The sequence below is a fragment of the Haliaeetus leucocephalus genome, unplaced genomic scaffold (assembly GCF_000737465.1).
Source record: "Haliaeetus leucocephalus isolate CR32 unplaced genomic scaffold, Haliaeetus_leucocephalus-4.0 Scaffold763, whole genome shotgun sequence".
In the NCBI taxonomy this organism is placed as follows: Eukaryota; Metazoa; Chordata; class Aves; order Accipitriformes; family Accipitridae; genus Haliaeetus; species Haliaeetus leucocephalus.
In genome coordinates this window covers 1,373,939-1,394,761 of record NW_010973199.1, presented here as the reverse complement: position 1 = coordinate 1,394,761, position 20,823 = coordinate 1,373,939, and the positions used below count along the sequence as shown (strand labels likewise).

At 38.0% G+C, this 20,823-nt stretch overlaps 1 protein-coding gene across 1 annotated transcript; it reads left to right on the top strand.

Moving 5' to 3' along the window:
- Positions 1 to 714: 714 nt before the first annotated feature.
- On the top strand, positions 715 to 18,950 carry HDAC10 (histone deacetylase 10). The gene is made up of 20 exons (XM_010581320.1): positions 715 to 779; positions 1,622 to 1,756; positions 3,991 to 4,087; positions 4,761 to 4,858; positions 4,935 to 5,039; positions 5,250 to 5,318; positions 5,985 to 6,111; positions 6,610 to 6,675; positions 7,066 to 7,125; positions 7,502 to 7,591; positions 8,849 to 8,955; positions 10,574 to 10,641; positions 11,282 to 11,393; positions 12,032 to 12,122; positions 13,738 to 13,823; positions 14,878 to 14,931; positions 15,541 to 15,625; positions 16,067 to 16,252; positions 18,060 to 18,219; positions 18,925 to 18,950. The coding sequence occupies exons 1-20, from the start codon at positions 715 to 717 to the stop codon at positions 18,948 to 18,950; spliced, it is 1,887 nt and encodes a 628-aa protein (XP_010579622.1).
- Positions 18,951 to 20,823: the final 1,873 nt, after the last annotated feature.

Sequence of the window (20,823 nt, the reverse complement as noted above, 5' to 3'; positions counted from 1 at the left end):
GCGGGCCCACGGCCCACCTTAACGCGCCCTCCGGCGGCTCCGGGGCTTCGGTGAGGTGGCCTAGCGGCCAGCTGTGCAGTTTAACCTCGTTTTCTTCGGTTTCTTTGTTTCTCTTAAATGCCTCCCGTGGGTTTTTTGAAAGACCGTTAAAGTTTTAAGCACAACAAATCCCTCTAATTGTTCGACCCGTGGTGTATATAATCGTGTTTTTCATACTTTGTGGCTTTGTAACTTCAGCTTTCGCAAGCAGCTGTTTCCTTTCACGTCAGCCGTGACAGGTAAGTGTCTGTGTGTAATGGCGGGCCGAGGAGGCCTGTGCAGGCCTGTGCTCAGGTCCTTGACGGCCTTTGTAGGGCCCCGAGCGTTGGCTGGAGAGGCTTGGAGAGATGGCGTAACCCCTCCACCTGCACCACAAATACCTGCGCCGAGGTTTTGAAAATCCAGATAATCGTGAATCCTACCCGCGTGCATCGGGTTTCAAGGTCTGTGCCATTAGCTTTGGACTCCTTGGCCTTGTCAGGGCTCCTCCTAAATGATTTTCTTTGATTTTGTCCTGTAAGTACAAAGTCTAAAGTGCAAGGTTGTCATGCAAGTAGATAATGCTGTGAATGTACATTCTCACTGGCTAATACAATATTAAGTTTGTTTTAATATAAGTTTACTTCTTGCCTGAAATACGTGTCTTGGGATTTTTGTTTTATTCTGTCTGTAGCAATGGCTTTGGGAACAGCACTGATTTATGATGAGGAGATGACCACTCATAAACTACTTTGGAGTGAGTAAGTCACTGCCATCCTTTTTATGAATAGCTTCTTTTTAGGATTTCTCTGAGAGAAGTACCAAGTAAATGTGGTTTTTGTAAATGTAATAGGAAATGCCTAGTTAGAGGTACCCTGTTGTTTTCCTAGTGAATAGAAAGTCTCCTTTTGGAAATTTTTTTTTATTTTATTCCCAGTTTGTATCCAGATGCTGTAATGATAATCTGAAGCTGGATTTGAGAAGCTGTAGGCCTCCAGCCTGGTAGGCCTTAATAAGAAGTGTTAGCTTTAAGCATCTGAACAGCCCCCTAAATAAAGTATTCTAAGCTAATTAAATTGTTCATAAAGATCTTCGAAAAAAACATGTAGATAATACTCATCAGCTGGAACTCGTCAATTAAATTCAGTTAGAAATTGGTATATGCCACTTGCTTAAATTTACATACATTAGACCAGTACCTTTGCAGTGCTCAGAGTAACAGTCCACTGTTGTCTTCTCTCCAAACCCGCTTCTTCTCTTCGCACCTTCATTGTAACGTACAGCTTTTCGTTTCAGCATTCCTGTGTCTGTAGTTAAGTGTTGCTACTTTCAGTGGTGAGAGAGGAAACAAAAAATGATGCTGTTTTGTTTCTTTTTTACTTAAGAACCATATATAATCTTCTGCTTAGGTATTTTAGAACCAATTTTTGGTTCAATTCCAAAATAAAGTATTTACAGATTTTATTTTCCTTGTACTCTCCTGTGTTCCTCTGAGGGTAATGAATCTTCTTACAATGGGAAGTTAAAAGCTAGGCATTATGAAGTGTATTTGTTAGCTGTGCTGGTATGGTATTACAGTAATATGATTATTGCTTATTTTTAGTCCTGTTTGTGATATTGAAGTGCCAGAAAGACTGTCATCCTCCTATGACCAGCTTAAACATTACCATCTTGTGGAAAGATGTGTTCGTGTACCTGCCAGAGAAGCAACCAAGGAGGAGATCCTGTTGGTTCACAGGTCTGAAACTTACTTTCATCACTATTCAGATTAATTCAGTGAAATAACACATCTCATATTTCCAGGTCATATTTTGCTCCATTTGAAAAGGTCTGCTCCAAAACTCAATGACTTCCAGTAATTTCAATGGAAAATGTGTCGCGCTTAAAGTTAGACAAATAATGTTGAGTATGCTGTAGGTGCTGAAGTATGAATCTGCTATTCCACTAAATCCCCATTCCCACTCTTTGGGTTCTTAAGCAACGCATGCTGATTTATACATAGGATTAAAAGTAAACTTCTAATAAAAATTGGGACAAGACTTTTTAAAAGTGTAGAATAATGGGTATTTCTTTAGAAAGATAATAATAACCTCCTCTTTCTCCCAAGCATCTTTGAGAGAGAGTGAACCACAAAGAAACACTTTGCATCTAATTCTGGCAGGAGGGGAAGTTAAGGGGGCAGCCTGCCTGTTCTGAAGTCATGGCAGTGAAGTCTGCTCTGGCATTTGTCACCTTGGTGTGATGATTCTGCAACCAACTGCAGATGATTCTGCGTGTTGCTTGTTCGCTGATTTAGCCTTGTCAGGGAGCGGCAAGGGCAGCCGTCTCTGAAAGGCAAGGGGAGTAGGGAGCAGAGCATGACAAAGCAGCCAGAGGCAGTGGCTTCATGGACAAGGGCACAACCCCACAATACCCAATCGAGGCAAGCAGCACAGGTCCAGTGATGGTAACCAGATTCAGGCATGAGTTTAGATGGCCCGATGAGGCCATAGTGACATGGCAGGTCTGAGGTCAAGCTAGAGAGTCATTCCACAGGTCAGGGTCCGGGTCCAGGTCCAGGTGAGTGGTGTTCATGTCCAGACACAGACATGGCTATACAACAGAGCTGCAGCATAGCAGAGGGTGAGAGCCTTGTCTTAAAAGCAAATGCCAAGGGAAGGGGGGGAGCTTCTGCTGAGACTTCTTGGCAGAGCTGTTTGGAGGGAGCCTCCACTGAGGCTCCTTCTAGCTCTCTCTTTCAAGGTGACCAGCTGTACTAGCTCTGCTGGTTCTGAACCCAGCAGCCAAACCCTGGGAGGGAAAGGATGTACCCAGGGCCCTGACACCAGTGACGAGGACCATAGCTTGATTCCAAGTCATGCTTAAATTTTCAGATTCTAGAACAGTATTTTTCCGAAGAGCATGCTTGTTTGTTAGAATGCAGTTGATTTTCATAGTAAATACATTGTTGATTGGTTATGGAAGAGGCCTGATCACTATTTGCAGTGGAGTTGCTCCTGCTAGATGACTGGGGACAAATCACTTCACAAAGTCTTGTCTTGGTTTCCATAGGTAAGCTAGAGATAATAGAGCTCTTTCCTTTCTAAAACACTTTTAGATTGAAACAAATTTATAACTCCTATAAAAATGTTTTGGTTTTGTTCACAGTTAGTTATGAGGCTGCTGCTCGAGTTAAACTAGTAATTATACAGTCATTCAGGTTCATACGGTTTTATTGCTGTTAATGCCTTAATTTTGAAGCCACTGTTTACCTTTACTTCTATTAGGCAGCACTAGGGTGTTTTGTTTTGTTGTGAAATTCCAGTTGCTCTGGCATTGTCCACCTAGAGGAATGCATATATGGTCATTGTATCCTGGATTAGGACACAGATGGGAGAATAGATGCCATCAGCTTCCATTTCCAGCTCACTACACAAGGGCGGGAGAGCAGTGACAGGGATTTGGGGGAACATTGATGCTAGTGCCTTAGTACTTATTTCAATCTTGAACTAGTGAAAAGAGGGAGTTAGCACACACCCAGTAAGGGATTCATTCAAATACTTGTTTTCCACAGAACAAGGGAGGGAGGACTAGATGCACATTCTCAGAGTTATAATTCACACTCTGATGACTGTCAGAATCCTAGTTTAGTTCTTGTTGAGATGGTATCTATGTGTAGTATGGATTGCAAAATAGATTGCTTCATGATCAACAAAGAGCCTTTTTTTGAAAGCAAGACTAATTGCTCTTACAGCTGGAAAAGGGAGAAGAATGTCATGTTCTTAAGATATCCAAGAACCCTTGCTTTCAGAGCGCTCCTTATTTTTTTCACTATATCCTACAACTAGTGTTCCAGAGTACCTATTGGACTTGTAGAGTCTCACAGAAAGCCCCTTTTAACATAAATTCTGTTACTTTTCATTACATTTTGCATTAAAAAAACCCCTTTATAGTTGCTTAGTTAAGTGTTGTGTTAATCTCTCTCCTCTGCAGTTCAGAACACTTGGAAGTGGCAAAAAGCACCCAGACAATGAATGAAGAGGAACTGAAAAAAGTCTCTGGAAATTATGATGCTTTTTTCTTCCATCCGGTATGTGAGTTAAGCTCCTTCCTCTATTGGGAGTTACAAGTAGTTGTGCTATTGCATCTGAGTGGCACTTTACTAAGTAAGGGAAAATTGGCAATACATTTTTTGCTATTTAAGTAGACTTGCGTTTATGATATTGTTCTGTTTCAAGTTCAGTGTAATGCTGTAATTTAAGTGGGTTAAGTGTCCTGTCATCTATTCTGTAATTGTATCATGCCGGCATAGCACACTACTCAAATTTGAGCTTTATTTTTGTCACTTAATGTCCCTGTAGACCATTAGTGACCTGCAAATCACATTTTGATAACAGTTGCTCTTAAATGTTGTGCCAGGTAATGGAGGTGAAGTCTTTTGTGTTTTCTTTCTGTAAGTTTTCATTCCTTATTTTCAAAGATGCCATGTTATTCCACTAGTCAGTTCAGTATGTCCATCTCATATTTCTTAACTGCTTCAGGCAGAATATCCTTATAAAAGATATGGTGATCACAGGTAAACCTAGTAGAAAGCACATTGGAATCTGTTGTAAAATTCTGCTTTCAGCTATCTGCATACAACCTCAGCTGGGTAGATTTATGTCAAGAATATTTGCTGTTGGGGTGCAAAAGCATGTCATGTATGATTAGTTTAAAACAAACTGATGAGTGATTGATGACAACTATGAATTTCTCTTTTTCAGAACACTTACCGTTGTGCCAGACTAGCAGTAGGAGCGACTTTAGAGCTGGTGGATGCTGTGATGTCAGGAAAAGTGCGCAATGGAATGGCATTAGTAAGGTAAGAAAACATGTGAGAAAGTTTTCAATTCTTACTGAAATTTCTTTTGTTGTAACCATATAAAACTTTGCTTTAGACCTCCAGGTCACCACAGCCAGAGAAATGCAGCTAACGGGTTCTGTTTATTCAACAATGTTGCTATTGCAGCAGAATATGCAAAACTGAAATACGGTCTACAGAGGTAAGTGCGTGGTTGACTCTATAGAAGCTTTTCATACACAAGTATGGCATTTAGATAACAGTTTGACATTCTACTGTTTTAGATTAATATCTAGAGCTTTCTGAGTGTCTTGTACCTTTTGGGTCAGAAAAACATTATTCATCTGTACATCCTTTAGATCAAGATGCTGTGGTTCTTCCGCTGAATGTTTTCTTTTACTGATCTATGCAGAATCCTAATTGTTGACTGGGATGTGCACCATGGGCAAGGAACTCAATATATATTTGAAGAGGATCCAAGGTTTGAAGGATATTTTTTTTTTTTAATGTTAGCTGGTTAAAGATTGCTTGTCTCTGTAGAGAATAAGATTTCTTCCATTTGTAAACCTAGAATCTTACAAAACATTCTCCTTGCTATTTTAGTAACTCTGTTGTTTTTTACTTGTTATAAAATAGAGGGGAAAATCTTAACAAAAAAATAAATATGTAAATCTGTTCTACTTTAAAGAATAACAAACACAAAATGAGCAGTATGATTACCTTGGTTTGCCAGTGGTAAGATCTCTTTGTGCCAGTATTCAGGTAATACATCTATTCTCTGTACTCACGAATCTCTCCATTAAAGTATTCGAGTAGTAGTTGGATAAAATACGTAAGCTTTATATTGTTTTCAGAAAGGCCACAGAAGTAGGTTCTAGAAACAATTCTGCTCTTCTGAAGATGCACTGTCTGTCTTTGATCTGAATGGAGTGCATGCATACAAGAAATTTTTAGCAGGTTAATTTTTATGTTAATTTTGGTATAGGACCTACTGTACCAAGTTTCACAGTCCAACTCCATTAAGAGAACTAAGGAGGAAGGACAGTTCTATTTTCTTGCTTTCAGTCAATACAGTCACCAGGTTCAGAATATAAAGTCAGTTTCGGAATCTTTTCATCAAGTTGTATTTGTTTTTTGTATCTTTCAGTGTTCTGTATTTTTCCTGGCATCGCTATGAACATCAGGAATTCTGGCCATCACTCAAAGAATCAGATTATGATGCTGTGGGTCTGGGAAAAGGAAAAGGTTTTAACATAAATTTGCCTTGGAACAAGGTAAATTTTGCTTACAGCACAACAAAGCAAGTGCAATAGCTTTGTTATCTCATGCTTTGTGTAACACTTTGAGAGGTGCACTGCTTCACTTGCTTCACAGATGTCGTAGCACGGTGTACCTCCTTCCTGTCAATGGAATGTCTGCTAAAAAATATGGGTCAGAATGTGATAATGTTTTAAAAAAAAATTTTAAAAAGAGGGAGAGAAAAACATACACATATTTGTTTCTTCTTGAATATCTTACCTAGCCATCAAATCAGAAAGTGTTTCAGGAGATGATTACATCCATCCTTGTTCAGCAGAGAACAGAAGCTTATACTTAAGACTAAATATGGTGGATATTTATGCACTTTACTTAAATGGAGTTTGTTTTACTTGACCTCATAAGGTTCCCTTTTCTTTAACTTTTGATACTATCTTTCCCTAAAGTCTTGAAGAACCTTAGAAAATTTGTTATTCCAACAAGAAAATATGACCTATATTTCTCATATTTTGCAGGTTGGGATGGGAAATTCAGATTATCTTGCTGCATTTTTCCATGTGTTGCTTCCAATGGCTTTTGAGGTAACTTTTTACTGCTCTGCTATTTGAAGAGCAAAACCAAAGACTACTTCCAAAGTAATTCTTAAGCAGATGCCATTGAGTATTTTGTAGAAATGCAGTAATTGCTGGTAGCACAGTTAACACATTATTTCTGCTGGTATGACTGATGTCCTGATCAACTGAATAGTATATATGGAATGTTAGCTTTTAAATATTCAATATAATGATCTGCAACTTCTCCAGCAAGAATGAAAATAGTATAAAAGGCTAATCTTAGTTTTTATTCAAGGAGAGTCTTCATTTGTGTTCATTTGTGTGAAATAACAGCTGAACATGGTACAGTTGAAATCCAGCAAAAAATTGAAAATAGGACATAAGAATGTGCTACAACTCTCTCTGTTTTTATAACAGTTTGATCCTGAACTGGTTATTGTCTCCTCTGGATACGATTCTGGAATTGGAGACCCTGAAGTAAGTAACTCGTGGCCTTTGTGTTGTCAGTCATGAAACTGTTCGCAAAATATTCCTACCTCTTAAATGTCCTGTGATTGCTAGGTGAAATTCACTTTGACCAAGCTAAAAATACCTGTTTGAGTCTTTAAACTGACACCACCTCATTAAATACTACAATGGGACACATAAAGACAGATTATTCCATAGGCATAATTACTGTGTTGGGTTTTGCACCTTACTTTAAAGCAGTTGGTTCAGTATTTTGTTAGATACAATGAGAGGCAAGTGTTCTGGTATTCCAACTCAGACTTGTGTATTTCAGATTGTATGGGGTTTTTTTTACCAACGTTTTTGATTCAGGGTTTCATCTCTTAAAATTTTTTCTTTGATTTAGGGTCAGATGAATGCCACTCCAGAGGTTTTTGCCCACCTTACCCATTTTGTGATGCAGTTAGCTAATGGAAAGCTGTGTGTCATCCTAGAGGTAAAGACTTTTGAAACATACTCCCAGGGGAAGGGTCTTTGTATTAGAGCCTTAGGACAAGCTAGAAGCTAGGAAGCAAAACTTCTTAACAGAATAATTCTTTTTATCTTTCTTTTGAGAATCAGGAATGCAAAAATGGCTAAGGTTTGACAATGCCCTTATACATTAAAAGAAATGGATGTCTTTAAAACCTGATTTTTTTGTTCAAAAAAACATAGCTGCCACAGATATGTTCAGTTCTTGTGAACAGTGACTAGGTCTGCTGCTCTGGATAGTCCCAAACTCATTAAAATTTAGTGGATAAGCTGCATTATCAATGTTTCTACAAGCATGTCTTACTCCAGGAGAGTTTAAAAAACCTTTAAGCTAAATATACTCTTACTTAGTAATGAAGCTCTTCCTAAATTCCCTCTTTTTTGATTAAAAGCCTCTATGCAAGCTCTTTTTTTAAGAGCTCTTTTTAATTTTTTTTTTAAACAATTAAAAATGTTTCCTCCTTTTGAAATCTAGATTTCAACTCCCTATTTCTGCTGCATGTTAGAAAAATAGTGGCTTTTCAGGTAAATAAGTGTGTGGAAATATTACTGCCAACAAGGTCTCCAAGAGTGAACTGTTTATTGATTGATTCACTTGACCTCTGTTTTGCATGACCTTTCTTCCATCATCGTTCTCTCCAGCAGGTTATTATAGATACCTCTTTCTGCTAGCTGAAGTGCAAATAAGCATCCCCTCCTAATACAGATGATGTGACTGCTCCACAGGTGGTATGCAGCAAGCAACCTATCATCTGCAATCTAGCAGTCTTAAATCTCCAAATTCTGCCAAATCATTAGGACAACCATATCTTAAAAGTGTCAGCCTGTGAGAAATTTCCCTTTTACAGACATTTTAGAGGACAGTGATAGTATTTGCCTTCTAAGGAATCTTCCACAAGAATTGTTGAAGATAGCATATTGCGGATAGGAATGGAGAAGGTGTATGTTTCCAAGGTTTTCATGGCAAAGTCATGACTGATTTCTGAAATGAACTGAACCATGATTAAGTGAGTTGAATCATTGCATGCCAGTGAAGTTCAGCAAGTAGCCTCTAACTTACTGTTTTCATATTGAAAATTGTTGACTTAGATGTACTTGAATGTCAACTTCCATTTATATGAATTCAGATATGTTTCAAAACCTTAATTTATTTTCCAAGATGATATTCAGATAGATGTTACAAGTACTTGTTGCTTAGGTGACACAAAATACTTTTTTCTAGGGTGGATACCACTTAAAGTCATTGTCTGAATCAGTCTGCATGACTGTAAAAACTTTGCTTGGAGATCCTGTACCTCAAATAACTGGAGAAATGGCACCTTGCCTAAGGTAAGTATATGAAGAATTTTAGAACAACCCGTGTATTTATCAAAGAGACTGAAGACATGTATGCTTTGAATGTTTTGCTGAAGCAAGGTTTTAATATGATGCTTTATAATATATTGTCTTCTGCTTTGGATAACTTGCTTTCCAAAAATGTCATCCAAGGTACAGTTTTGTATACTTTTGTTTCTGAAATTATTTCAAGTTGCGAGAACTTAATAGCTTATAATTTTATGCTATTTATCCTTTGGCCTTGTTATCCTGTGGAGATCCATCTCACTCAAGGCTGAGACAATCCTGCTGTAATCAAGGCAATGCCAGTTAATAACAGCCAGTATTTGGGAAAGTATGTAATTGCAAGGATTAGTTCTTCAGACTCCAGGGCCACTTCAGTTCCTGTAGTAGAACAATAGCTGGAGCTAACCTTTCTCTTATCAGTGAGAGCTGATGCAGTGCAGAGCCAGTCTTGATGACTGCTTGTGTTTCTGGAATGCAGAGCATCGAGGCCTGGGGTGTGAAAGCACTCGACTGTGTGGAGCTGTACCAAAATATTTAAACTTCGGGTCTGACTTCTTTTTGGAGACAGTAAGATTGTGTTTGCACAGTGGTGAATCTGACCGAGTAAAGCATTCTGAACCTGGAGCCTGAATCAGTCCTACATCTAAACTGTCTTTCTCTCTACCTGTCTGTACTATCTCCTCCACATCTCCATGTTCTGTCCTCAGTCTCCCTCCCACCTCAGTAGCTGTCCCATGCTTTTTTTTCAGCAGTAATGCTCCTCATGCATTTTGGCAGCAGCACCTACCAGTTGGCTGTGTTAGTTAAAACTTGGATCTCAGATCAGTCAGGGAAGCAGTGTAGGTATACACAGGCTGTGAGCAGAGTTGGGCTTAGTAAACTCTGATGGAGCAAAGCTGGTTATTTTGCTCCCAGCACATCCATAGCCCCTGTATTACCTCTTTGTCTTCTCTACCAACTGTAGTATTTCAGGTTGCTATTATCCTAGGTAATGGAGAGTTGATTATATTTATTCATTATATCAGTCCAGCTCCTGAACACCTTACAAATAATCTCCAAGGACAGAAATTGTCCTGGATTTAACATGACCTGAATTAATGTTTGTATGATAGCTAACATAATAGGACATTTGCCTATAGTGCTGCAAATACCAGTGATAATAAAAAAGATTTCAACACAAAGAATAGCAGGTAATGTGATTTACATGGTTCCTGAACAGATAGTCTTGCTTTTGAGTAAATCTAATTACATCTTTACATTGTGTAGATAAAATCTCTGACAGAGCAAAGAGAGACGAGTGAAATCTTGCCTTTCCTGAAGTCAGGGTCAGGGTGCTTCTTCCAGCAGCAGGGTTGGGATTTCACTCAATGTGTGTACATACTGCATGTGTTCTTCACTTCTCTTTTTTTGTCTCTTGTATCTAATCTTTCCAAGCAATCTCCTCATTGAGCCTTATTTTTTTTTATCTTTCTGTTCTGCATTCTTGGAATAGACCAGAGCTTGTTCATTTTCAGTTGGATTTTTCGTTTTTGCTTTTTCATTGAGGTAAGTTGTGGTTCCTATATTTTCATTAGTGCTGATACTGTTAATCCTGTTTCTTTTGTAGTGCTGTTGAATCTATTCAAAATGTGAGAGCAGCACATAAAAGCTACTGGAAATGGTTGATGTATGAAGGTAATTACTCTTTTCTTTCTTCAAGCAAATGCAATTGGTAAATGGATTCATACAGAAATTCAAAATTATTAAGATTAATACCAGTGGATTAAAATAATTGAACTACCAATTATTCATCAAATGACTGATGAAGCACTGTGAGGCTTTATTCAAGGCCATGTCTTCAGCTGGTCTGAAAAGAACTTCTGAAGCTGGCAAACATCACACCAAAAAGTAGTGCTTTGATATCTTTGTTTGAGGATACGGTTTTCTGTGTCAAAAATATGGGCATAAGATTTATTATCATAAATCCTTTCACTAGATTAAAACAAATGTAGCAACAGTGAAAACATACACAGCAGGAAACACTGTAGCTAGTGCATGGAGATAAATATGCATACTATGAATACAGAGGTACTCTGTTTTGTAAATAAATGTAACCAAATATTAACAGACTGCTCAGCAAGTAATACATGTCAAACCCCTCTTTTTTTTCCTGTAGACACATCATTTTTACAAAATTTGAGCACCAAATCGCACTTACTAAAGAAGGCTAATCCAAATCCCTCCACAGAACATGAATCTAAGATAACTAACAACGATGAAACTGTCAAAGTAGAAAGGTTTTTGGAACTGCACATGAAAAATATTGTATTTCCAGTACCTCCCATCAAAACAGCAACAACTGACTCTAGAGGTTCAGTACATTTGCTCCCTGTACCTGTTCATTTTGTGAAGGAAATGGACAAAACTGAAATAAAAGCTCTTGTCAGGTTGGTCCTACCTATTTAATTTTCAACATAATTATGAGGATGAGAGGTCTCTGTACAGGCTGTCATCTACCTCTGTTTCTGCCATGGTCATCTTCTTGGCCTTAGTCTACTCAATTATAGCCAGAGTTGCTTTCTTTGAAAAATGAAGACATTGGTGTTGGTTATCACTCGTAGCCTTGAAGTTCTTTAAAGAACTAATTAGAATACTTTTAGAGAAAACTATTTCAGTGGAGATAGAACATTTAGTGCAAATGTATTCATTTAGAAAGAGATTTTGCTAGGAAGGTGCCTTAAAGCTGTGTTCACTTTTAGCTGAAAAAAATACCAAACTGGTCTGATTTCAGAAGCTCAACTTTTTGTCTTAGAAAGTCTAATTTTGAACAAAATTCTATTTCCTGAATACTGTCAGACATTTTTGTTTTCTTTCCAGTGCAGAATGGAGGCAGGTTCAGAGAGCTCAAGATTGTCAGGCAACAGTGTTGTCATCTCTCTTCTAGAGCTAGGTTTTTGAGAATGAATGTGTAGCACCTATACAAAATGTACCCTGTCAATACTAACTGCAAAGTACCCTATCAGTGTCCTCTTTGAAAGCATTATTGCCTCTAACCTAGTTTTTCGTCGTATAATTTATTTTACAGTGGCTTTTATGCAGACATTGTGAAAGAGGACAAAAATTTGCTCTCTCTTGGCAGTATGTTGGCCATCCTAGATAAAATTCTTAAGAAGGAGGTAATAATAAACTGCTTTGATCTTGGGGGCTGGGGAGAGAGTTGGATTCCTCCAATTTCTGCTTTTACTGTATTGTCATCCAGATATTAGTTACTATGTAGTTCACGACCCCGCTAATCTCAGCTAGAATGTGCTTAGCTACAAGAATGAGTATGCAAGATGAGACAACTACTACTTAGGGATAGTTGTTAACCCCAAGACATCTTTCTAATGATCTTTGGGCAAGACATTGTACTGCTTTTCTGCAGTCACAGCATGACTCAATAATAACGTTCCCATCACTCTCAGACATACAGGTGAGCCAGGCCTTCACTCTTCCAGTTGAGGGGAGCAGAAGTTAGTTTATCAAGCACCAGTGAGCAGCAACAAGAAATCTGAGCAAGAAATGTCAAAAATTTTCCTGACTCAGTGCACAGTGTTTTGCCTTCTGTATTTAGGAAAGAGTTTACTTCTGCATTGCCCTTCAGTACAAGATGCCACACTATGTGCAGTTGCACCCACTTACCATTATTTGTACAACAATTTACTCAAGAGTAAATTTTGATTTACACACACACACGCACATTGCTTTAGTAGAGCTGTTGAAAACACCACTGTATGCTGTGATGCTGAACAGAGTAATTCCAATTCAGCATTTTGATTCTTGCAGCATCAGAAACGAAGAGAAGGCAGGCTTAGAGTGTGGATGTTTGTATTTTTGCTTCTTCAAGTTTTTATACATAGAGAAAAACTGCAAACAAATTAAGAAAACAAAAGATTATTACATTGTAATAAATAAGTCTCTCCCTTGGAATGAAAAGCTCTCTTTATAGTACCAGGCCTGCGAGGAATATTAACTGCCAGAATGACCTCTTTCTTGTAAGCCGTCTTCTTGCTGTTGGAAGTCATGTATGTAGGTATCAGGGACAATTTTCTAACATGATAGACTGCACATACCTCTAGGAAAGCCTATAAATATATTAAAAAAAAAAAATGGTAACTGGCAAAACGAAAGAGAGTTCCAAACTTTTCATGAGTTGCAGATGCTAAGCTGAGCTTTTTGTGTTGACAAAGAGGAGGAGTGAGGAGGGGGAGCATGCATTAGCTTTTTGCATAGCTTTCCTGAAGAGTTCAAAGCACTATACAACACAAATTAATACTGAAAGGTAGACTGAGTAATACTGTCATTGTATTTTCCAGAAAGGAATAGCTTGCCTAGGTTAAAGGAAGAGTCAGAATTAGAATTCAGGGACAACCTCCTTTTCATAGGGTGTATTTTTCTGGTGCAGTTTGCCTACTGGCACACTGAGTGTATCCAGTCTGCAGACTATGGAGAGAACCAGTAAAGATGACCTTCCCCTCCAAAAGCTATTTTTACAGTTACCTTTCAGCATAGCACCATACTTTTGAAGTAATAGAACAATCCTTGGCATAATAATCAAATATGGCCTTTCTGTAGAAAATTAATTAATAACATTTTCTTAATGCTACTATGATAGATAATTAAGATCCCTTTCATACAGCTGTAGCTTTGTTTGAATGATACAGATAAACAAGTAAAAATACAGTTGTTACAAATAAGAAATGACATCTTGTGCAGCATTAATTATTTCTGAATGAATAATATATTTTATAGGTATGCAATGGAATTGCAGAATCACCCACATGTTCTGTTTCTGTTGCTGTTGCACTAAGACATTCTGTTCGTTTTGGATTTCAAAGGTAAATCTGTATCTTTTGCATTTGGGGCCCTTTGACGAAATGTAAAAGCAAGATAAAAGTGTGTGAAATATGGCAAATTGCCTTTGAAACCTTAATTTTAAAACAAATAACATCTCCATATGCATAGCATTTTCAGTATGTTGTACCAACATCATTGTATATGCCAGCAAAAACCTTTTGCCTTACACAGCCACTTGCTCGCTATCCCCATGGTGGGATGGGGGAGAGAATCGGAAGGGTAAAAGTGAGAAAACTTGTGGGTTGAGATAAAGACAGTTTAATAGGTAAAGCAAAAAGCCACGCACACAAGCAAAGCAAAACAAGAAATTCATTCACCGCTTTCCATGGGCAGGCAGGTGTTCAGCCATCTCCAGGAAAGCAGGGCTCCAGCACACATAACGGTGACTTGGGAAGACAAACGCCATCACTCCGAATGTCTCCCCTTCATTCTTCTTCCCCCAGCTTTACATGCTGAGCATGACGTCCTATGGTCTGGGATACCCTTTGGGTCAGTTGGGGTCAGCTGTCCCGGCTGTGTCCCCCCCCAACTCCTTGTGCCCCCCCAGCCTCCTCGCTGGTGGGGTGGGGTGAAAAGAAGAAAAGGCCTTGGCTCTGGGTAAGCACTGCTCAGCAGTAAGGAAAACATCCCTGAATTATCAACACTGTTTCCAGCACAAATCCAAAACATAGCCCCATACTAGCTGCTATGAAGAAAATTAACTCTATCCCAGCCGAAACCAGTACACTTACCAAAGGCAAAACATTTGCAAGGATGACTGCTGTGCTAGCCTACATTTTCTTTGTCAGATTTCGATTGGTTTTGGCTTGAGGACATTTTCTTGGTTTTGTTTTTTCTCCCCAGTATTTGGTGGGAGAAAAGGTGTTCCCTTGAGCTGTCATAATTGTGTTTTCTTTATACTTCTAATGGACCAGATTCAGAAACAATATGCATTCTTTTTTATGCCTCTAATCTACATGCAAACTCTTTAAACAAGTTGCAATAATTGAAAAAATTACTTGTAAATGTATGGGTATTTTTCTTTGTTTTCTGCAGAGTGCTTTGTATATTTGTTGGAGACATGGAAATCATACCGAACACAGAAGATGGGTGAGGTTTCTCTTCAGGGAGTCAAATCCCAAAGGCTTTATAAATGTTCATAAGTGTCCATGTATATGATAAAATCTGCAGTAAGGAATCAGTCATGAGCTGATGTTCATTAAGCTTAGCTTGAGGCAAAATACAAAACAGCCCCAAATATATCTCTAAAGACAAACTGCTATCTCTGAGTGCCACTTTATGCGTTTAGTGGTAGGTTTACAGTATAATCCTTCTATATTAATTGAAATTTAGATTGTTATTGAAAATAGAATATAGAAAATATAAAGTAATAAAGAAGGCAGTTATTAGCTATAGGGGTGTACTCCCCTATAACCGCAGGGGGCACATACTGCTGATGCTGAGTTCTTCTTGAAAGTCATCTTTGCTTATTTATAACTTTTTTTGCCACTTCCCCTTTTTCTTAAAAGTAATCTGCCCATAGTCTTTAATATTCTTTTTAAAAATACCTTAAAAAGGGTTTCAGTTTTAATTATTGTTTACATTACGGCATGTAGTAATGCAAATAGTTATTTGCTCCTGTGTTATGAATTAGTATTTAAAGAATGATGAAAGAAAAGATCTTTTTATCTCATTGGAAGTTGTGCTTTTTATTTACAGAAAAATACTTATGATACATATTTGTGAGAAAGAACAGTCTGGAAAGACCAGATCCAAACACTATATTTCTCTAAACTGGAAAGAGGTAAGATTTGCTTTCTGGAAACAACATAAGAGGACAACTCTTTTAACAGAAATAATAGAATTTATTTACAAATTCATAAAATGACACTGAGAATTACATCCCTCACTGCAATTTGGACCTTCGAAAATACTTCCTTTTCTTGCCCTTGCCAGGGTACTACTCCTTCACAGATCTTTAGAGTGTATTAGGATGCATAGGTCTGAGGAAACCTTTAGTAGCTACTATAGTTCATCTTCAAGAAGGCAGAGTTACAGTGCAAAGACACTAAAGAAAAGATGAGTAATCTGCATGTTTAATAGGAAAATCGCTGTGAAAAATAGATCAATATGCTGTTTCCTAGGTCAATCAAAAACTTTCTGAGATTCACATTACTCTCTTGTTTTATATCTGGGAATTCAGGGCTTTACATTTGTGCTAAACAGTTTCTCGTTGTTGTTAAAGGATGCTGAAGGAAATGACTTCTTTCCTGCTGTACTTGGATTCATTCTTCCTGTAGCATACAGTTATCAACCTAACTTGACTGTAATAGCCGTTGGACCAAATAGGAGCCTTGGAATAAGTGGGATTTCTCTGCTATTTTCTTTACTACAAGGATTAGCCGAGTCTCGAATTTTTGCAGTGATCGAGGTAAGAAGCGGTGCTAAGCAGTGGTACTTCAAAGTACCTAGGACAGAACTCAAATTAAGCAGTAGTATGCTTGGTATGAACTGCTTCAAGCTTCCCAGTAGAAAATATTGGCTGTATCTATACTGTCTTTGGTACCCCTGAGTTCATGATGCAAATAGCCCAAGCTTCTCTCTGGCCTGAGAAAAAGACCAGACACATGCATACCGAGCTGTAGGCAGCCTGCATGACTGAGCAGCTGAGGCATGAACGCGATGTCTTTAGACAGTAGGCATGGTGATGTCTGTAGATGGTAGATGTTCTCTAACAGTTTGCCACAGTTTGGGGGTTAACTTTCCTTTCCACCTGGAATTCACAGCTCAGAGTTGTCTCCTGAAAAGAGACACTTGTCTGTTGATTATATGGCCTCTTTCCATCAAACGTGATTGAAATCAGCCCATTGTCCTGTTTATCACAAAACACTAAATTTCCTATCCTTCTCTCCCCCATGACGTGTACTTTATTACACAACTTCCATCGCACATATCCTTTATGTGAACTTTATTGCCATAATACATAACTGAGGACCAATCTACCCAAGCTCTGTGTTTCTGATAGAGAGCATGGGAAAGGAAATAAAGAGTATATGGATATTTCCCTAGTCTAGTGTTTACATACACTACCACGTTAAGGATTTCTGTATCCAGACCAGAGTGTGGTAAAGTGCCGGCGAGCGTATCTTCCATGAATTTGTCTAATCTCTTAAAGAGCTCAACTTACATTCTTGGTTTTTGCACATCCTGTGGCTGTAACACAATTTCTCTGTGTGTTCTGTGAAACAGTAACTTTTGATTGCTTTTGTGCCTTCTAGTTCTCCTTTAATGAGAAACAATGAGTAATTGTTCACATAAGCTTATTCTAATCTGTTCCCCAGCAAGTATCCAATTAAAGATATACTATTCATTAAGCTGCCCATTAAGTGGATTTTGACATACTTTATCCTGTAGTCTTCTCAAATGTTATTTAATTTACAGTGCTGATACATAAATCGTCTAAGCTAAAATAATTTGTACATTGATATGCAGTATACGTAAATAGTGTATTTGCACATTGCTAATTAGGAGCATGAAAGGGAAAGAATTATTGATATTCTGAAGGATAAACTCAGAGATAACAAGGAAGTTAGGCATACATCTTAAAAAAATTACTGATACTTTTATATTGGTGTTCTGCAGGTAGCTCCATAACAGGATTATGTAATGTGTGGGGATTTTATAATGCATGTGCTTTGCTTTTTAGAATAATTGAAAGAATACTTCTATCTCTTAAAAATAAAATAGAGTTACAGTCTTCCAAATAAATGTTAATAATTTTCATATACTATCGACACTTCAGAATATAATTTCTGCAAACAAATTATATTGATTTAGACTGTCAGGAGTCCAAAAAAGTCACTTCTGGATGAAGCAAAAGATATCACTGTTTTCTACCAATAGAAAGTAAATGATGCATGAAGTAAACAAGCTCCATGCTCTTCTTCCCTCCTAACGTTTTCTACCTTTAACCCAGCACTATTTCTTTTCAACCACAAAAGGAAAACTGATATTCTTTCTCTAGTTGAAAGAAGCAAGTTTTACAGGAGATAAAAATTAATTTACCTTTTTCAGAAAAAACTTCTCCATTTTGACACACTTTTATTTGAAAATGGAAAGTTGCTCAGTCTTGCTACTAATACTAGCAACTTAATTACAAAAGCTTGTTTTAAAATATTTCATGTATTACTGAAACAATGTTTGGTTCCCAGGAGTATTTTTTTCTTCTTCTTCAATAGGACACAGAGATAAATGTCATGCAAAGTGTAGCCAAAGCATTAGTGGGTGATTCTGCACCTCACTTTGGAGTTTATGTACCTCCTACCCAAGAAAAAGTAAATAAAATAAAAATATTAAGAGACCAGTTTCAGCAGGAATGGAAAATGCTTCAGTGTTCAGGTAAGTTGTCTATTTTTATCGTTAGTTCTTATTAATGTATGCAAGTTTCTGAAAAGATGAAAAAATACAACTGGATCCTGCAAGTCAGTGGGATATTAAAGTCAGTGGGAGCACACTGATCTAATGTGAAAAGGATGAAAATCTGAATGCTTTTAATTCTGCCACTTGAGCCAGAAAGCACCGAATTTCACAGCATAATGACTGTACCCTTGGGAACTTTGAATACTGTTACTCCAGAATTTTGAAATGAAACTACCAAAATATGTGCTTAAAGAATGGTTAATACGATGCGCACTGGCTCCGATTGCTAACATGTTTTCTGAATATAGTGTCAAATCAGGTGACTTTTTTTATACATTTAACTTGTCCACAAATAACTTCGCTTAACTCAATAGTGATTAGTCATGCTTAAAGTACATTCACAAGTAGCTGAGGATTGGATACTGCATTTTGTATAGGAATCAGATTAGGCAGGTATGTATTTTTTCAAGCATACTTGTCTAGAAACATTACTGAATAACTTTAGTTTTTCAACAGAAAAAGCAGTGATAAAGCTGGGCATCTCTCTCTGAAAGAGAATGCCCTGCTGTCTTTCAGAAGAAATGCCAAAGAGCAGTGGTCTGGTTCCAATTAAAATGTTCTTATGGGGTCAGGAATTGTATGAGCTTGATTAATAACTGTTTTTCTAATTGCTGTTCTTTTCAGTGAAGGATGGGATTTCAAGAAATTGACTTCACTTCAGAATCATTTTACACAGCAGAAGAAAAAGAGAATGTGTTGCTGTTCATGTTGCCTTTTAAATCATCAGGAAAAGAGATGGTCAATCTCTAGAGTAAGAGCCATTCACAACTCTCTCCTGTCTTTTAAAATACTTAAAATCTGTTATTTTCAGATGGAGAATTGTGCTTGCAAATTCTATATTGGCACTAATTATTCAAGACTGACCCTTGAAAACAACTCCTGTACTTCGTTACTGCAAATTGGGGCTGATGTCATTTGTGACATTATAAAGTCAGGCTTGCATATGCAGTAGCTTGACTGCGTGAATGTTAAGGAAGTCCAAAAGACAGGCATCTGAAATAAGTAATCATAATAGCCAAAACATTTTATTATTATTCAACATAATACCAAAGTGCTTGCAATGCTGCTACCACCACCATTTCATTGGGAGTTTAAACTTAATCTGGAGGACCTGCTGTTAATGAAATTTCATTTCATAATCTGATTTAAAGGATTCACTTAACATGGTCTATTCTTTTAATTTTTCTGATGAGTAATTTCCAATTGCAAGAAGAAAAGCAGCTGAACGGCTATAGTGTATGCATTTCCTACATCACACCTGTGATTAAGTTTAATTTTCTGAACTATGCAGGTATGAGAGAAAAAAGAAAAACATTTTGCATATATAAAATGACAAATACATAATTGAACAAAGTAGTGTAAAGAGGACTCCACTCTGCCCTCTTTTCAAACACAAATTGTCTTACAACTAAAACCCCCAAACCCCCAGAGATTTGGTAGTGGCCTAAGGCTGACATCATGTGAATTCTCAAAATTAAATAAACATCCTAAGGCAATAGCCATAGTATGCCTAGTTTTTCAGCATTCCGGATATGATTTAACGCTCATTTTCAAAAGCACTTTTCTGTGACTGTGACTTCAATAATGTGACCTTTTGATTTCAAACGCTTCAAATCATGTTTGTACTGGTATTGCTACTGGGATCAACTTTGCATAATTTGAATAACTAAAGCTGTCTTTGCAGTTCTCTAACTGTTCCCACCGCTTCCCTTCTCGTTCATACTGGTTTTCGGTTATTGCTGGATAGGACATGGTACCCACTCCTTGAACATTTTGAAATGAAAATCTGTTTCAAAAGAAACTAAAAGCCATGTTAGACATTCTTCACAAACAAAAGTTGACGAACACAAAGATGTTCTGCTTCAGTTCAGAATGTCTTTGAACTTAACTTCAGACTCCAAAAAGTATTTATTTTAGATTGGAAACTGGGCAACAGCCAAACTTTAGCTTCAAAACTTTTCAGAACAGATTTGTTGATTTATTCTTCTCTCTCCCACTCTCCTCCCTGAAAAAAAAAGCTGTGGGTTTTTTTTTCCTAACAATTAAGCATTTTCAAGGAAAAAGCATTTTCTCAGAGATATCTCTGCTCATTCCCTTTTACCTGCCTTCGTTCAACAGTGTTTCTCCAGCCAGTTTGAACGATACCCATGTTCTATTTTGATATGCATTTTTCTAAGATCTCGATCGAATTTATCAAAACATGAACCGAGAGGAAAAAACCCGCGTATTCTTGGTAGAATTCGCGTGCAAACAGCGTCAGAAGAGGGCAGAGCGACGCTCCGCGGGTCGGGACGCAAGGCAAGCGTGGCTTACTGCTTTCTGGCACTAGCGTGTTGTTTCTCGTAAACGCAGCGACAACGCCGAAGGTGACCATGGCAGGAGTGGCTTCAAAGCCGTGAACTGTCCACACGGGCGGCTTACGCCTCGGCGGCTGAAGCCCTTTGCGGCAACGCTCCCTCCCGGGGACGCGGAGTTACCGCAGCGGCGCTGCGAGGCCCCGGCGGCCGCGGCGCCTCCCGCCCC